The sequence below is a fragment of the Lepeophtheirus salmonis genome, chromosome 5 (assembly GCF_016086655.4).
Source record: "Lepeophtheirus salmonis chromosome 5, UVic_Lsal_1.4, whole genome shotgun sequence".
NCBI lineage: Eukaryota > Metazoa > Arthropoda > Copepoda > Siphonostomatoida > Caligidae > Lepeophtheirus > Lepeophtheirus salmonis.
This window is the reverse complement of record NC_052135.2, coordinates 30068395-30089030: the sequence shown is the minus strand read 5'-3', so window position 1 is coordinate 30089030 and position 20636 is coordinate 30068395. Positions and strand designations below refer to the sequence as shown.

General features: G+C 29.3%; 1 protein-coding gene across 3 annotated transcripts in view; it reads right to left on the bottom strand.

Annotated features, from left to right (window-relative positions):
• Positions 1-20636, bottom strand: part of Rcd6 (Reduction in Cnn dots 6) — a 68908-nt gene that overhangs the window by 5707 nt on the left and 42565 nt on the right. For all 3 annotated transcript variants that reach the window (XM_040712406.2, XM_071888565.1, XM_071888567.1), the window contains 4 exons: positions 18034-18218; positions 4444-4503; positions 2694-2780; positions 2465-2619 (listed from right to left, as the gene is read on the bottom strand). In XM_040712406.2, the coding sequence (XP_040568340.1) occupies positions 2465-2619; positions 2694-2780; positions 4444-4503; positions 18034-18218 (487 nt within the window). The remainder of the gene's footprint in view (positions 1-2464; positions 2620-2693; positions 2781-4443; positions 4504-18033; positions 18219-20636) is intronic.

Below are 20636 nucleotides of genomic sequence, written 5' to 3'. Positions count from 1 at the left end.
AAGAATGCAATTGCACTGATAATACTATTCCTTCAAATTTTCACATAACATGGATATAATTTGAATGAATAGTTATAAAACAATTTGTACCCACATGCACATTTGTATGCAAGTTAAAATAAGTAGTACGTATATTCAGATAATCTTAATGGGTATTTAATAAACTAGTATTTTTCTTCATTCTTTCTTTCTTTTTAAATTTAAATATCCACGCAAAGAAACGAATTATGAATGGGGATTTAAATCGCAAGTATTTTATGTATTTAAATGAAAAGAAACCGAAAATCAACGTGGTTACCCGGACAATTTGAAAAATGTTTGGGAGCCGATCAGCTTAGTTGTCATGATTTTACATTAATTAGCTTCGAGCTGCAATAAGATGAAGGATATAAACCTCATTCCGTATCAAGAAAGGACATAGGTAGGAATATCACTGTTTTCGATCCTCAACTATACTCTGAGTCCAAAAAATATTTCAATTTATAACTCATCCGACTTACTCTCCGTCATTTATGACCATACTATAGAGAATAGAAATAAGAATAGGCGAGATATTTTTTTTTTTTTTTTTTTTGTTTCACATAGGGCGAAGTTTTACGTGAGGATGGTCTTGTTGAATAAGTTCATGTCAACTCTAGTTTTCCCCTACCCTACTCCATGATCTACTTATACATTTAGTGTTTTCCGATAAGAAGTGTTTTTTTGATATTAAAAGAAAAATTGCATTTTTTTAGATAAATGATCGGATGTTTATTTGTAAATTGAGATCACCTCTTCGAGTGATAATACGGTCCGGAAACTTTTGCCGTAAAAGAACAATGTTTTCATTGCTTGTGTGGTACGTAGCATAATTTTTTTGAAAATAAACGTCAATACCATACAATTTCGGCCATAAAAAATCATTAATCATCGTGTTATCTCTCGAACAGCGGATCACAATTGGCCTCTGAGATGTTGTGATTTAACACCTTGCAAATTCTTCCTATGGGACCACGTTAAAGATAAGGTCTACGCCAACACCCCATTATCGATGCAAGACCTCAAAGATGGAATTCATGAAGCTAGTGAGGGCATACGACAACCACTTTGCAATTTAGTGATGGAAAATTTCATATAAAGGATACGGTCCTGTAAACGTAGCTGTAGCTGTCATCAAAAAACTAAAAACAAAAATATATATACTTATACATAGAAATATAGCATAAACCAACTAAGAACAGATTCCATGAACTTTTGCAACGACAATGCCCTCAAACAAAACTTTGTGGCACTCTATAGTCAAGGCGTTACCTCGCAGGTCGTTACCTTTATTGTATTACCCAACCTTTCCTCCAAAAAGAAACAGAAAAGAGGCCCGAAATTATTTGTTATTTAACCAAACAAGTCAATATTCCCAACTGCTATATATCTCTTAAGTACTTCTAGACTATACTTATTATATTATTTCTCCACAAGCCGATACTGTATTATAATACTGCTTAATAATATTTTTTTCATAGGGTAGTTATAAATTTCTATTTATATACATATAATAGCCAAAATTTATTCATAGAAAAAGAAATTGTATTCCTGTCCTTTTGGAAACGGACCATAATTAGTTTATTTTTAATACTTCGTGAGAAGACGTAATCAACAGTTGACAACAAAATACACTCTGTATTTTGTTGTCAGCCGTCGATTTGATAAGACATTGCTATTTCATAATTTATTCTTTATAACTTAAGAAATAAATAAAAGTTGGTGTGATTGACTTATTTTGCTAACTACAGCATGATTTCAGGGCCTTTTTTAGGTTGTCTTTTTGGAGGAAAGGTTTCTTGATAACATAAAGGTAACAACGTGTAGTGTGTTCATAAATGACGGAGAGGGACGCTGAGGAGTAGAATTGATGATCGAAAATAGTGTAATTCTTGCTTATGTCCTTGCTTGCTACGGAGTGGGGCTTGTGCTTATTTCCTTCATCTCACAGCTGCTCGCAGCTAATTTAATAGAACGTTATGACAGCTAAGCTACTCTCTCATCTTCAAATTTTCAGAGTTACCACGTTAATTTTTGAGATTTTTTTACATACCGATAAGGCTTACGATTTACAGCCCTATATATATGTGTAACATTTAAAAGTAGATATCAAATATGTATTCTTCTAAAATCTTATAATGTTTATCAGTTTCATCAACATTTTATTATATTATATCATTAAGATCCATTTACAAAGTTGATAAGTAATTTGAGAATGTGAAAACTAGATAACACATATGGTTTTACAAAAGGAACTTTCTTTTATGGATGCAGGGATTTCCTCCATTGGATACAAACGTACCTAGTCCCGTATTTATAAGTTACATTGAACAGGAATCGATATTATTAGGATATATGAGGCTTATTATTATATAATACCTAGTGGGTATGTACATACATACATTGAAGGGAATACATTTCTATATTGGATTTTCAGAAAACTTACCTCTTAAGAGGCTTTGTCGTATACTTTGTTACGGACATTGTGGAGTTGATATTGTTAGGAATACTGGATGTATATGCAGGATTAGGATAGCCTAATTTATTTGAAGTAGAATGGACGACTATTGACTGTGGAGTTGAGTTATAGCATGACTTATTCTGCAAAAGAATGTTATTATTTGAAGTAGTTAATATACAGAAACTGCATTAACTAAGGATGCAAAAAAACTTACCAGACTTAATTCATGTAAGGACTTGATTATGGATTTTTCGTTCTTCCATGATGCATATAAGGAGTGAGTACATACCATTCCACCAATCTATTAAGAATTAATAGACATTTTATCATAACCATGCTGATATTATCTCTTTACACGTATTAAAAAAAAAGAATCAAACAACAAAACGTATTTGGACATTCATTAATAGTAAGTATATCTATTTTTTAATAAACCTTTAGAGAAGTATACCGTCATGGAGAATAGAAAATTATGATACAACTAATGTCATAATAATAGGATAAGAACTTGTTTGAGTATGCTTATGACCTTCTAGGTACACTTACGAACGACAAGCATTCCTGCTCTGCACGTATACACATAAATGTGAATATAATATGTTATATTATGAACCTCATGCATACGCACATAGTCACTAGTGTTGAATACTCGGTCCGAATCCGATTTTCTTTTCTAGTCCCCACTTCAGTGATATTTCGTGATCGATTTGGACGATAATTTCGGTCCTGACCGTACACGGGAATTTAATCTCTTTCAAATAGTAGGCCGAATTTTTCAGTCTCAATATATGACATACTAACTTTTATTGTATCATGCACTCTTTTCTCTGAAATCCCAGAAAAAAGGCCAAAAATCAAGTTGTAGTTAGACAATTATTCCGAACTATGGAATTATTATTCAATAATTGCTGGTGATTCTTCACAGCTTAACAAAATCTAATCCTAATACAACAAATAAACGGTCAGATCCCTGATTAGGAGGGGGAGGGGAATGAATATCGACAGCTGAAAACAAAATACATTCTATATTTTGGTGTTAATGAGGTAACGCTGTAATATAAACCAATGGTTTTTCGTGATAAATCAATAGAAAGATTTTCTTGCCTATCATCATTTATGAGCTGTACAAATATGATTTATGCAAGTCATTAAACTTCATATGACGCTATTGTGCTAATCTTCACAGTTTTAAAACACACATGACGTCATCAACCATTTAACTATTTAATCAGCCTAGACTGCAACATAAACATCGACAGTTGCAACAAAATAAATTATATATTTTTAGTTTAGCGTTGTAACTCCGTGAACAATGGTTATTATATAGAATATCTAATCGAATTTTAATTAAGAGCCATCCAGACTTTTTTTTTCTTTTTTTGTAAGATCGGTCCAGAACAAGGATTGGAATAAGGACTGAAATAAGTTGTTGTTTCCACTATAAATCATAACGGTCTCAGACCGGATATGCAGACCGAATCCAACACTAATAGCCATATATGTAGGTGTACAGAATGGTATGTTGGTCTGTTTCAAATTGCTTGGCTTTCATGCACATCAATTGCAGGTAAGTGAAAAAAGCGTAAGTGATGGATAATTTACAATAACAATTATATAATAAGAGATAGTCTTATCACGCCGTATGTGGTAAGGGTATTGGGAATTCTTTCTGAAGGATAAATGATGGTACTTATATATCTGCGCTACTAATATTACTACTAAATGAAATGATTTGTAACATGATAATATTGTTAAGTGGGATCTCTGAATGTTTTATAGTGAGATTTCAAATATCTTTATAATTCCCTGATTAATTATATAAGTTCGGACATCTATTCAGTAAATCTGTAAATAATAGTTATTTAACCATTTTCTTCCTATTTAGATTAGAGCAATCGGAACTTTGCAAAAACATTATCTCGCAACCTTCTCTATTTTATCTTTTACAAATATTAACTACTTACATTGAAGATCACTCTCAAAGTCCAGAGTATTAATTCAAGGATTCCATTGGTATTGGTATTCTGGAATAGAAAAGAAAAAAAAATGTAGTATTCATATACATATAAAAGGTAGAATTTAGAAGTACAAAATGATACAAAATGAACATAAATACATAAAATACAATATTAAAGTTAATCACTTTAATATTGTATTTTATGTTTTATTTTAAAGTTTTTTTTGTCCTTAAAAGCATTAAGTCAAACTTAAACCTTTTTTAATGTATATTTAAAATTCAAAATGTGATGCCATAAGATAGAGTTAGGAATGTTAGGAAAAAAAACGATATAATATTCCTGCAAATAAAATATTTCTATCTAATTTTAGTAATTTGTTTTCATAAATCCATGTTATTGCTTTATTTAGAACAGCGTCTTGGCAAACTAAACCTTTTTGAAGTACACCAAAAAAATTGTGAAGTATAATATAAAATGTTGTTCAAATATATTTTACAATTGTTGTTTAAACATAAAACAGTTTTAAATATATGTTAATAAAACAACCTGCAATCTTTAATGTATCACTCAACCATTTATTTTTTTATAAAGATAGAGAAAAAAAATCTGACCTCACTGCATAAAAAGTTACATTTTATCTTTTGTTATGACAATTTTACTACTTCTTTAAACCAATGATTTGGACCTTTTTATCTTTTCTTCTTCAGAGTAAAGGGTGAGAGATTCAATAAAGATAACGACGTCTTGAGCAATTATCTCCAAATTTGCCACTTGTATTAATATCAAATAAGCGAATTGTTAAGAGATTATTCAAGTTCAACCACACAACGTTCAGAACACAGGATGAAAAAAAATTAAAAAAATTGGCAGCTGACAAAAATATAGAAGATTTGTTGCCAAGAATACAACATTATTGAGCAAAATCGTTTGTTTTTGATAAATATTTTCAAATGCCTATTTTAATTATTCATATAAATATATCTCTTCTGGATGTTTTTTTTTTTTTTAATTACAATTTCTTTAATGTGACTCTTTCACTTAAAAATTTGTCCAGATCTGATTTAAACTATAGTATTAACAAAATCTTCAACCTTTTCAAAAATTGCATCATTTCAAGGGTCATGCATAAATTATGTATGTGTTGCTAAGTGAACATCTAATCTTTTAATTATATTTGAATTTTTTAAAGAATATAGTAAAGACATTTTGAAAATATAATGGTTTTGGACATTCTCAGTTATTTTTATCTCATTTTCTCGACAAAAAAAAAAAAAAAAGGACAAAGAGGAAGAGGGGTTAAAATTTTGGAATTTTAAGTGGACGACTTATATATTAATATATGACTAGAGTACACATCTTTTACCTATTACTCCTTTTCAAGCTGATATTTTAACTATAATTAACTATAAAAGAATACACAACTCTAACATATTTGGTTACTTATCAGTTATTGATTTTTCAGCCATATGAAGGTCCTTGAATCTATATTGGAAAGGTCAACCTTGGCATAATAATCATTTAGGGAGTATTTATCTCAACAAGTTTCTTTTGAAACAAGGACAAAATTATAAAAGTTAACCCAGCAATAGTGTGTCCAAAATTTTAAAGACGCTCTCCAATTACTTTTCAAGAGTGGAGGGATTCTGAAAGGCTCAAAAGGAATTAACAAGTGTTATGAACTATCTTTAGAATGGGAGACGCCGGTTAAGGAATGAATATATCCAATAGAGGTAAAAAAAAAAAAAAAAGATATATCGAGCTATTGGAGCTGTTAGTAGTAAACTTCTAATTTTGCCAGAAAAATGCTTTATTTATCGTAAATTATCCGGTACTCTGGAAGTTAGAATTTTTTTTTTTTTTAAACGTGGAGAATGCCTTTTTTGCAGAACCATGGAGACTACTATTCATTTCTTGAGGGAATGTCCTCTTTTCCTTATAGAGACGGTCTGTCTTTTTTTTAGATAACTCTTTCAGGTGCAAACTCTAAAATGAAGACTTTTTTACCTTTCTTTAGCGAAGCAGACAGTCAAAAAGTGTCCTTAGATAAGCCATATCATATTATATACGCCCTAAGGTCAAGGAAGAAGAAAGACAACGGTAACAATTCAAAATTGTTGATGAGTCTTTAAGTATAAGTCCCAGATGGGCACATAGTAGCATTGATGATCGACATTTTAGGTATCTGCAAACTTTTTTCCCATGGTATTTAAATAATTTTATGAATTAAAGTAAATAAAAATATTATAAATTCATTCTTTAACCGATTTGTAGATTTTTTGATGTTTCTTTAAGTGGTCGGATAAAGTTGTACTGATTAATTGTAAGTAAAAATTACAGTACTACAATTACTCCGTTTCACCTACGGATTTTCTTTGAATGTTAAATTAATTATATTTCTCTCTCTATAAGTGATGGTAAATCGAACCTACGCACATTGGTAGTTCTGTAAATTGTAATGATTTTCGGCAAAAAAAACTAACAAGGTTAGCCAACAATTGGAAGAATGTTTGAGAAATAAGGGGCATAGCTGTCACAACTTTCATTAAATAAGCAGTGTGCCATAGTTGGTAAGGAGATTATATTAACAAAACCAACGATTTTGTTAAATATAGTATTTTGTAAAGAAATTTGATGTGCATATTAAAATAGAGAGTAGAACTGACTTTATGAAATATTTTCTGAAGCGCATCTAGGATTTTTTTTTTCCACGCATTAATCCAGGACTTTATTTTTATATTGCAGTAAGTCTAATCAACTTTCTTTACAGTACAAAAAAAGATGTCTAAATTCCATGTATGTTTTTTACTGAAGTGCACCCAAAAGAAAATTGCATTTTTCAGGTTTAAAATAGTACAAATAGTTAAAGCGCAAGAGTGAGCCCATTCCAGTTTGATTTTATTCAACTATGGATTCTTACAGACTTTTTAAGACCGGAAAAATTATCCCATTTTTATTCCACTCGTGCTCATATGAGCAAATTTAAATTTTATTATTTTGTTATTTTCGGGTCTATTTATACTTCTTGTCCCTTATTAAGTCATAGATATAATATATTTGAATACAGTAGATTCAGATTGGAGTCTTCTCGATTAATTTTTTAGAGACAGATTAGTGTGAATGGATCGTAAGTATTTGTTTTTCGCCTCTAAACCACTCTCAAAAAATTATCCTACTCCGGAACACCCGTTTCGTTCTATCAGTCGGAAGGATATAAATCCAACTATCATCACCAAAGGTTTCAAGTATTAGCTGATAAATTTCAATGCAAAAGTCTCGTAGAATGGATATTCGTTTTCTTTTGTGTACAGCATAAAAAGAGTCCACAGCCTTTTTAGAACCTTGCAGAAGGAATTTTTTTAACAATGCAATTGTTGCTGTGATTTGCATTTGATTTGCACATAAGCTTGTGGTGCAGTTGGTGAGTCATCCAACAGCGTCATGTCCAGTACTTCAAAGGTAGAACTAGAGTAGTAGGTATCTATTTGAAGGAAAGGACTTTATTGGGACATTTTCCTTGAGAACTCAATCTCTTACTTTTTACTATGTAATAGTGAAGTTCTATAAGTAGCTGATTCTAGTTGAAACTACAACTGTAAGGCATTTGAGACTATGGAAAATGTTTTGAATGTTTTGGGTTATTTCTGGCATTTTGTAGTAATTTCCTAGCAAATAATGGGGAAAAAGACACACACATCTGAAATATAGGCTTGCGTCAATAAATTACCCACTGCGTGTGTACAGCAGTATGATGAAGAATATAAACAAAAGTCCAACTCATATCAATCAGGGACATAGGCAAGAATTATTCGTGGCCGATCCGCAATTCCACTCTAATTCCAACAAGAACTTATGCTTATAATTCCGCATCATCTTTATCTGTCATTAATTAGCACAAACACTCCTGGTGGCAATTTATACTTGAATGCTCTCTTCTAAAGAATAAAATAATATTGATAACAGTTTTAGAAAATGAAATAAAAACTGTCCTGGTTGCCAACAAGCAAAAAACTTGCACGTTAACAAATAGTTAAGATTTATAGCCCTACACATATAGTCCAATAGAAAAAATTTCATTGAGCGGGATCTACTGAGGAATATTGCTCCATAATAAAGATTATAACTTCGAGATTAGTGATCAAAATTTAATTGAACTCTGTGAATATACATTATCTCATTTATTTATAATCAAGACAATAAACATCTTAGGACAAAACTAGGATTTTTCTCTATGGGGTGGAGGATAACTAACTCTTATTGCTGTGGATTTTTGAAATTCTTTAGGATGAAATTTTTTCTTCAAAAAATATATTTGTATATTGAAGTGACATTTCTATTTTTAATTTAATTTCTCTTTTTCAGCCACCTGCCAATATAAATCATCTTAGCAACAGTTTTTTTAGTAAGACCGTTCACAATTAGAAATTTCTGCCTTTTGAAGGGATATTCTCCACTTCCCAATACTCCTTTAATTTTTTGAATTGAACCCAAAATCTCTTTTAATGTTTCTAATTGTGTCTTACAGTGGTTTAAAGTTTTATTCCAGAATATAGATTGTCTTTCTTTTTTGGATTTTTTAAGGAGCTTTTGATTATTTTTTTAGTTTATTATTTTACTATGAGTATTTTTTTAACGTCTTTAGAAGAATTAGCAGTGTTAGCATCCGCAGCCAGTAGTCGATTGATAAAAAAGATTTTTTTAATATACTACATTTGCTAACATGATAACTGGAAGATTTTGATCCAATATTTTTGCAAAAAGAACGATTATTTTTGTTCATAGCAAATTATTAATTTCTTATTATATCTATAAAAAAAGTGACTTTTAGACAATTTAATATTCAATGTATTTTGAAATTTGGGAATCACTTTTCCTTTTATAAAAGAAAAAAATACTTTTAAATCTTAAAAATTACATTTTTTGATAAATTATAATGAGTTTTATAAGACTTGATTTTTTTTTTTTGTCTAAGATAATTTTAATGGATTATGTTCATGTCGCATTAAAGTAATTCAGAAGTTAATTGGTTATATAAGAATATGTAAAAATAATATTGAAATGTTTAAATAATTTTTAACTAATGCGGAACCCTTATTTCGATGTATAAATTATGTAGATATAAAAATATCCATTTTTTCCGTAAAATAATTTTAAGTTGTACAAACGCTACAGAGAGATGTAAATAGCAAATTCAATTTTTGCACAAATTTTCTGATACGATTTAAAAACATATTGTAAGCCTTATAATAAAAAATTCCTTAGCACGAAAATTATTATTTAAAAAAATACTCTTTTAACGTTTAATCAACTTTCACAAATAGTTCATTTTGTTTATTTTTCCGTCATGTATCTACATCCTATGGCTATTGGCTATGTATCTATACTGTCGATAAAATATTTCTTATGTTCAATGGCTTTTCTTTTTTTTTTGCAATTTGTATTTTGTTTGATAATAGAAGTAGGTTTTATTATTAAAACTCTATTCAATATCGAATTTTCTCACGGATCGGCCTTGAGTTATTTTTACAGACCTCTTTGGACCAAGATTTTGGTCCAGACGACGATCTTAGATGGTAGACCAAAATTAAATCGTGGACAATATTCAGACAAACGTTTTGATGTCTCAACCTAACGAACAAATTTCCTCCTCTATTTTGATTTACATGTTGAAGAAATTGGAACTAGCAACACATTTAACTTGATATGTCGTTATTGTGCACCGACATTCACAATTTCATGTAAACATACTTGACATCATCAACAATTCATCTAATGAATCAATCTAGACTTAATTTTAAATGACCGATCCAATCGATTTGTTTTCTTTTGTAAGAAAGATCCAGATCGATTTTTTCTTTTAAAGACTGAATAAGTGTGGTTAACTAAATGTAATAAAGATCTCATATTGGTCTAGGATTTTCAGACTGAAACACAACACTAGTAGGTAAATACATATTATTTTGCCAAATAAAAAATATATAGAAAGTCCCAGACGACGGCCACAAACTAACACAATAGCCATAAAAATAGTTTATCCATTTAATTCCAAATCTTTCATCAAAATATTACTAATAAATTATGCAATCAGACGTATTGATTTTCAATTCATATATTATCTCAAGAATTATAAAAAGAAAAAATTAATAGTTTTGTATTTGTGTCATGATTATGATTTTATATCCTTATATTTGATCATTTAGCTCATAAAAATGTAACAAACAGTCTGAACAGAAGAAATGTTAGTATTTTATGTTTCAACTTGTAATGACTATTTACGAAAATAAAAAATATCTCAAATCACTTTTGGTATTGTTGGAAACATTAAAAATGGGCATTATTAGACAAAATTGGCCTAAATTTTAAATTGATTTATCTTAGATATAATAAATATTATTTATTGTACTTTAAATTTTTAAAGCATTGATTCCCAACTTTTTTATGACTTTTAATAGCTAATTATTGGGAACTTTTCATGACGTTATTTTTTAGAGTAGAATAGCTGGAAAATAGTTAAACGAGTGTATTGAATTAAAACAATCATGTAATGAATTTCTTATAGAATTAAAATTTTTTTGCAGTTGATCTATTTATTGTCATCAGAATAATCATTAATAAGACCTTCTTAGTCTTAATTCTATGATATATTTAGTGAATAACTGTTCTAGTAATAAAAATATAGAAAAATGTGCCACGGAAAAAAGAAAGAAAACAAAGTGCCCGTAGTTGGTAAAAAAGAAGAAGTTTATGTTCCCGGTGTAGAGTATACCGAAATTGGTGTGTTGGCTTTTTTGACAAACCTTTGACTATTTTGGTAGAATATTTTTTATCTTATAATTGCCTTTTTTTAGAAAAGGAAAGTTCAATAGGATAGTTTTTTAGAAAGTATTAAATTTGACCAAATAATATTTTTTTTGTAAATCCAATTTTTAAAATACAGAAATTCAAAATTTCAAAGTTGTGACGACAAAGACAAATAATTGACTAGAAACATTTTATTTTCTACAAATTTGACAATAAGATTTAAATTATGGGAGGTAGACCCCCCTCCCTCCTTACATCCCTTAAAATGCATTCAACATCATTATTATATAATTTGTACAAACAAAGAAGATGAAAACAATATTACACTCTAACTATAGTTGATTCACAAATTGACATAAGATTAATTGTATAATATTTAAGTTTTCAATAAGCTAATAAATAAATAGAATATTTACAATAGTATAAATATGGAAGAAGAAATTTTTTTTTCAGACACCAATTTATTTATTTACTCGGTATGTCTCAATTTCTGAAAAACTTTCGTGTACATTCATAGTTGTGTTTATTCTGTATTTTTAATTATGCATTGTACATACAGATATCTCTAACTAACTTATGCGTTAAGTTATTCCACTTTCTAATAATTCCAAGTGAGCTGATGTACATTAGGGTGGCTCTTGAAAATCAATATTTTACTTTGACTTGTCTCACCCTTTGTTTAATTTATAATAAAACTTCCCTCTGTAAATTTTTTTGACTTTAAATAATATTTGATGATGGCATACGATTCTTGATTTTTTGGCCTACATAGAAAAATTAATCAGACAAAAATCTCCAATTTTATCTAGTAACAATAAAGTTACAATACCAAACGTGTCTGTAGGTATGAATAGATTGTATGATAATACTAATAAAATACCTTATCAAGTTGAATAGTTTTTGTAGTTTCAATATTCATACATTTTTTATATCAATTGGATTATCTAATATATATTTTATTACAAAGTACTTTATCTACAAAAAGATTTTATTAATTCTCGGTTCTGCTAAAAGTTTAATTTATTCTACGTTTCATTTTCATTTTAAAATAAAAGTATATGTAAATGTTTATAAATTTACAGTTTTAGTCAAAAGTTGAAGAACCAAGGGACATTACCTGTCAATGTCACTGAAATGTGACAATTTCTAGGCAAATAAATATTTTTTTTTACTATTAAAACCGATTTAGAGTGTTAGATAATGAAGAGAAAATAATTGATTTTTTAATTACAACATAAAAACCATCTTATGTACATCTTTTTCAAAATTAAGAAAGTATTTAGTAAAAAGAAAGTAAAAAAATAGCCAATTTTTTTAATAAAAAGTAAGAAGCTTTAAATTGTATAAGATTTTATTAAAAATTGATTTAGTACATAATACACATTTATTACAAATCTAGCGCTCTAATTTTATGATTCTATAAGAAAAACATATCTCAAATTTATAATACTAAATTAATTTCAAAGAGATACCTCAGCTTTTGTTTGACAGAACTACACTCATTAATAAAAACAAAAGTCAAATTTAAATAATTTCATAAGTTGTAGAAGTTACAATGGTTTTAAGCTTTTTTCTAAAAAATTTCAAAAAATGTTTTGCAAGAAAAAATATGATGAAGGAGCAAAAAATCTTTTATTTTGAGTAGACAACGTACCGTTGTTAAATATAACCCTAAATAATCCCACAATTTATCAACAACTTGTCACATAAATGGTTGAACATACCAACCATGTCTCTGAAAGAAATATATAGGCAATAAGTGGAAAATAAGCTTGATTTAAATTTCAGCTATAACATACATTGATGTACTAGCTAACGGAGAAAGAAAAGGGTTGCCCATAAAATACATTCACATTATTAAGGAGTTAATCATCTGAATAGGTAGTAATTGTTGTCATCCTTTTGAGATATTGATTTGACAAATCATTTAGTTAATCCAATTAACCCCCCCCAAAAAAAAAAAAGCACTAAAAGTAGGGTTGACTTTGAAAAGTCCAAACTTATTATTCAAACCAAGACTTTTCTTAAACAATATTTTATATAGTAGCTGAATTCTTCTACCTGATCTTTTCATTCAAAAAGACATCTGCCTCACAATGCACAACTTCTATCAAAAATAACTTATCGTCTATATGACCACCAACATCAGCCGTTTTGTAACTTGTGAAGGACACCTATTAACGTTTTTCTTAATGAATTAGTATATATTGGTCCCTGTTTAATACTCAAACTCAGTTCAACTAAATAAAAGGACGGCTCTGAAATTTTACAGTTAGTACTTTATTATAATTTGAAACATGCTTCCCTAATTTTCTAAGAAAGAGCCTTTACATAAAATTCAAAGTTGCTTCTACAAAAAAAAGGGATTTCATTCAATTTACTTCTATTATGAATCATCATTCCAAATTCAATTATAGTTTTCCAAAAAAAAAAAAAAAAAAAGGCTCATACTTCAATTTCAAGGTTACTTTTTCTTTTTTTGAAAAAATCTGTGATACAGAAGCGTAAGAAGGGTTTACTCAAGTTTCTAGCCTATTTATTCAGAGTTGAAAGCCCTGGATTTCTAACACTCTTGGAAACTAAGAAACATGACATTTAGAGTGTTAAATAAACAAAAATTTTAATTGATGAAGGAGCTCTTTTTTGTTTCAACTGCAGGTTGAATACCTCTTAAATATACAACATGACCAACCTGTAGGCGGAAAATTTATCCGTGCATCACTAATATATATACATGCTAATCAGTCCAACCATCTTTTCTTCTGGGGAGAATAAAAAACGGACATGGGCAAAGGTCTCTCAGACATAGCATTTCAAAATATAGCCCTAGTTGAAGTGATAGTTGTTGAACGAAAAGGAGAAACAATTTTTTGTGTTTGATAAAGAAGGGAAACACCAAAATAATTGAGCAAATCCCAAACCCCGTAAGTAATGAAAAATAAGGTGCATAATATTTTTAACTGATAAACTCCATACTAAAAAATATATCAGTAACAAATGTTTTACTCATAGCATTTTATTGGGGAAGGTATAAAAATGGCCAATTTTGATCCAAATATACCAATTTTTCAAAAGAAAAATAAACTGTACCATACCAAAAGAATTTGAGAGGCTTCAAACTTTGTCAAAGTCAGTTTTTTTTTTTGGTTATCCGCCTTAAGAAATAGTATTTGTGCAGGTGGCGAATAATTAAGCATTAATCCTAAAACGGTACAGTGTGGTCGGAAAAGTTTCCGACCTAACAAAGATATCTTTGAATTTTTTAGTTAATTTTTCAACAAAGCCTCCGTATAACTCTATACATTTCTCCCCGTGATGATCCCATCTCTGAATAATACTTGGAGTTTTTCTCTGCAAAATAATTTTTCACGGGACACTTTTGTTTTTGGCTCAATTACTCCGAGTTGGATTGACTTAGACGCGTCAATTTTTAACTCAACAAGCTTTAATATGTCTGCTATTGTTTGAATCTATTTAAAGGGTGCATTTTCAAAAAAATATATATTTAATGACAGCTCGATAGTCGATTTTGTCCATTTTCACCCAAACACTCGCATCCACTCTCTCAAACTACTGTTACGTAACAACTACGAGTAGTAGAAAAAGGCTGAAACTTTGGTGAGTAAATTTCAAGAGATGCTAGCTAGATATGACTAGTATTTATTTATGAGTGCTGTCATCTTCTTGTCATAGCACCCTTGTATATATCGAGCGATGTTCAAACTTTGTGTTCCGAAGCAAATACAAAACTACATAATATGTATGTAAACATAAAGCTTTTAAGAATAGGATTAAAAGTAATTAGTAGAGTATTTATGTAGTTTATAATATGTATTATTCAAGTTTCAATTACAAATTTGTGTATTTTCATTATATACAAAGGGTAATATTTTTTCATAACAATTTTTTTAATATTGTTTACGAGAGAGTTGTCAAGGTCAACATAGAAATACACTTCATATTTCATTGTTAGAAGTGGTAAGTTATTGCATTTACAAACATACATAATATATCTGAGAACATAATAACTATTAAACATATTACTCAATGCAGTAATATAATAAATACGAATACGTACATTAATAGAAAGAAAAATAATGTTTAAAAAGGGTCAATCAGGCAAAAAATACCAAAAGTAATTGGACGGCTTATTGAATGAATACATTCATATTCTAAAACTACGAATATACATACATTAGGGTGGAATAAATGTTCCGACTATGACCTGGATTATATTTTTTTAAATCAGTTTTTCTGTTCTTAATTTTGATACACCACTTTTTGTATTATTATTATTTCACGAGTTAGGGGTACGTCGGCGTAATAGTGACCCACTCCCACTCCCAACTCGTGTAACATATATCTCGAAGACTGAGAGATATTTTTTATTAACAGTACAAACGGTGCAATAAAAATGCATAAAACCAACCAAAACAAGACCCAAAATAGTTTATTATCATTACAACAGTGAATTGAAAAACGTCATTAACATAGCCTCTCTTCTTAACAGAATCAATGAAGAACAATATTTCTTTGGTTATATCAGTTTCTTGGAGTCTTTGTCTATCTCTACACCGTCTGCATGATGCATCTTCCACTATTACCATGTTTTTTAGATGATTTCTTAAAGGAATATGTCGTGTACTGAAGCCAACTATAATTCTGTCTATTTAAAAAAATTATATATTCCGAACTAGGCCCACTATTCATTCCTGTTCCTATGTCATCCTTATTTAATTGTCAATCTCAAAATAATAATTTGCTTTTAGATTTTTCAGCAAGATTTTTTTTTTTTTAATTTGTATATAGAGCATATTTATGTTATACAATTATTGTTTTGAAAGGTTTATCTTACCTGAGCCGGATGCTATAGAACGAAAAAGCGAAAAGTTATCTAAAGAGTTCATCTGTACATTACATTGAATACATTAATATTTACTGTGAGCTAAGAGCCGATGAAGTATTGGAAAAAGTGACAAAAAATTATCAGTCACATTTTTGGGTTTTAGAATATAACTGGTTTCATTTTTTTTTTTTTTTTTTTCTAAAAATGATCTTGGTTTCAAAAAACGACATAGATATATTAAGTATATGTTTTTAATTTTTAGTTAATATTAACACTATTTTAGGGGCATATATTAAATTTATTATAATTAAATCTGTTCATATATATTTCAAGTCTCACATAAGAGATATAAAGCATTATGTGTTTAAATATAACGAAAAGTAGATATGATTTTAAGCTTAATTATTTTATATATATGTACTTTTAATGTGAGTACCATTATTTTTTAACATTAAATTTATTATTATAGTATTTGGGTTAAAATAATCAGGTGGTATGGATTTATTTTAGATGACAAAATCACTTCTCAAAAAAGGGGCGTTTACAGGAGATGGGCAGGAAGGGTTGTAGCCTTCTCCGTCTCAAAAAAAAAAAAAAAAATAAAGGAACTTTTGTTTTCTCTCCGAAAATAAAATATTTCAATTTTTTTCCAAAAAATTAATTTTCTGTTTGTAGCAATGAATTTTGGGATTTTTTCCCCAAAAATTTAATTTTTCGAGAAAAAAAATTAATATTTGAAATTTTTGGTGAACAGTGGATTTAAAAAAAAAGTTACAAATAATTTAATTTTGTAGAGAGCAACCAACTATTGACTTTTCAAAAAAAAATTCAATTTTTTTGTGAATAGCTGTGGATTTTGAAATTATTTTCCAAACAAAAATTAGTATTTCAAATAAATTTTTTTAAAAGAATAAAAAAACCAGGCCCCACCCCCTTTATAAATATATATATATAATCCTACAGACACCCCTGTAATATACATACAGGTGTGCGCATCTAAAACTGAACACTCCTTTAAATTTTACGCCATGCATACATTCGAGATTTTATTGAGTTGAAAACGGTTTATACTTCGAGACAAGGATCTTGACTAGTTATAAACAAAACTCCAGCAAAATTTAAATAGCAACAGCGAAACAACAGCCGATAATATGGAGAGACAATTTTGGTACTTTACACGTGGGGGAAAACTCCCACTGAAGTTGCCAAGGTTCTGAACTCCACCCGCACCACCGTTTACAGCGTGGTACCCAAAGGGACTCCTGAGGCGACCACGAGATCTAAGTCAACCTCTAGGTCTTGGCTGTTGTTGCGTCCGACGGTCAGAAATGTGATCTCATCTTTTTGGAGGACCGCGAGAGGCTTAACTCCGAGACGTACTGTCAATACTTCAAGGACAAAGTGTTCCCTTGGGCCAAGCTAACTTACGGGGACAGATGGTGGTTGCAGCAGGACGGTGCCAGCTGCCACACTAGCAAATTTACCAAAAGTTTCTTCAGATCGAGACTCCAGCCTTCTTCGATCGGAATTCTTGGGCGCCTCACTCGCCTGATTGTTCGCCGCTTGACTTCGCAGTGTTTGGGCGTTTGCAGGGGATGCTGTCGGAAGTCCAATACAAGTCCAAGGACCAGCTGAAGTCTGCCCTCAAGAATTCCTGAGCTAACCTCGACCAGAGCTTCATCGCCAAGTCATGCAGCAAGTTCTGGTCCAGGCTGGAGATGGTAGTGAAGAACATGGGCGGCCATATTGAATAGACATGTGTCTAAGACTCTCATCTTTCATGCTAAATAAATTAATTCGTCGACCACTTTAAAAATTACATAATTATTTAAAAAAAATTCAGAGTGTTCAGTTTTAGACCCCCACACATGTATATATGTACAATAAAGTTATCGATTTAAGTATTAAAAATATACATATAGTTCTATTTTAATTAAAAACCATGGACTTACCCAATGGTAAAGAGCCATAAAAAGCACCATTCCTGCCTCAGGAAATAATAGGATGAGCACCATGGATATCCAGGAAAGTATTAAATACGTTCTTTGGGATCGAAGTCCGACTAGCATTGTGAGTGAGAGTATACTTAAAATTAAGTAAATGAGGCATAATAGAAAAGCAGGAATTGGAAGTTGTTCTGTGAATTACAAAAAGAATAAAAAGATTAATTGATTCATTATTAATTAGAAACAATGTACTCAATGCGTCATATTAAAAAAATAAAATAAAAAATAATCAATGTGACTTTAGAGAAGATTTAGCAACAAGCTAAAACTCAACGCCTATATTAAAACGAAAAGATGGTACATATCTAAATTATTAAAATGTATGACAAAACGTACAGAAAATGTTTTATGATTAGAAGAGGAAAAACGATTGACACTATCGATCTTTTTTATTTTGGTTCATTCTTTAATTGATAGTTGTTATGTTAATATTTTGAAATGCATTATAAAATAAAAACTTATATGTTTAAATATAATTTATCTTGCACTAAAGCTATTTTAAATACAAGGTTTTCCTCTTTATGGCAGTAATTCATTTCAGTAGTACCAAATGTATTGCTCTCATCTTATCTTATATATCTCCGAAATGCCCATATCGCTAATAATTAAAATAAACTTTATAGACACCTAATAAATCCGAACAATGCTGGGTAAACCCGCTAGTTGTATAACAATAGGAGACCCAAATTATGTACAAATATAGTGAAGCCAATGATGAAATTCATCTTGGAGCGCAAAATCTAACACTGATCTCAGTTTTGGAGGACAACTATCGTTCAGAGTCACTTTTCACCATTAAGACAGACCTTAAATTAGGAACATATTATTTGCCGATATGGGATAATTATAGATAAGACTTTGAGCTTTGACAGGAAAGTCTTAGAAATTGCTTTTTTTTTATTTTAATAAAATCCAATCTATGTTTAACATAGTATAATATTGAATTTTGGTCATACATAATAAAACAGTTAGAAGCCACAGCTTATACCCAACGAATAAAAATATAAGTTAAAGAACAAAATGTAATTAATTATTTTAGCTTACAGATTGATTTCCAAGGAAACAATTTGAGCCTGAGTATATGTTGAACGTCATATATTCAAATGTGAAACATCAAAATCAAATTTTATTTTGCATCATTAACAATAAAATAAAATAAATAAAATCGCATCTCTACGGGCAACTAATTTAGATTTTTGGGAAACTATTTATATTAGAAAATGGAATATGTACTATTATCCAAAATGCATAGAAACTGTGGGAACAAAAGAAGGCCTAAATAGGTACATATAATGTATATTGTACCTACACTAGGGTGCCCTTAAAAAGTAATGTTTTACTTTGACTTATCTCACCCTTTCATTTTGTTTCCTTTATAATAAAAACGCCCTCTGCTAAATATTTTTGACTTTAAATAATATTTAATGCTGCATCTCGTTTCATCGTTTTGTTTGATATTGAAAAATTATTTTAAAGAATTTTTATATATTTTTTTTTTCATTAACATAAATTTATAATACCAACTTTGTCTTTAAGTATAAAACATTTTTATGCCAAAACCAATATCTTAACTGGCTTATTCGTTGTGAAAGTTTCATTATTCAATCATTTCAACATGAATAAGAGCATCAAATATATATAGTACTTTTTTTTCCACACAAACTTAATTTCTTCTCGGTTGTAGTAAAATTTTGACTTATTTGTTATTTGTAAATGTTGAGAAATTTACAAATTTAATTAAATGTTTAAGAAAGAAGGCCCACTACATCTGAATGTTGCTGAGAAGTTACATTTTTTGGGAAATGAATATATTTTTACTTTTGAAAATTATTGATCAGATGAGAGAATGTAATTAAAATGTTGATTTTTAAGTACACAATAAGTAATTTAGTTTGTTTTTATAGGTTTTAAATTAAAGTAAACATTTTTGGGTATACAAAACAATCCCACAAATTCAAATACAAACCTTATATTGATTCAAATATGCCTATGAAATAGAGATCTGTATACCTATATTCAATATGTATTACGTACATGGTAATGTAAAAAATAAATGGGACATAATGTCTCCTTTTTCTTTATTTTTATTCAAAATTATTTTTGTTTTTTTAATGTTAACTCATCATATATAAAGTTAACTAACTGCCCTGCAATTATTTATTTAAAAAAATTGTTTTTTTCAGCAAAAGTATTCCCGAAAAAAATTCCTAGAAAATGTGATATTATTGCTATTGGCTTTACTTCCAGGAGAAGAGGAAATAATAAGTTGATGGAGTACCTACCTCCATGAACCCTGGATTCTACATGTACATGTACAAGGGCGTATCAAATCCATTCTTAAAGTGTAATAAGTTATTTTTTTGTAAATAAGAAAGTGAATGAAGTTTTTTTAAGAAAATGAAAAAAATAATTATGCTCACAGTGGAGGGAGATGTTTGAATCAAGTTATTCTTTTATTATTATTTATAAACTAATATTTTTTATTAAAAAAATAAACGGTGAAATAGGAAATATGTTTTTTTTAAATATCACCAAGGATGAAATAATTT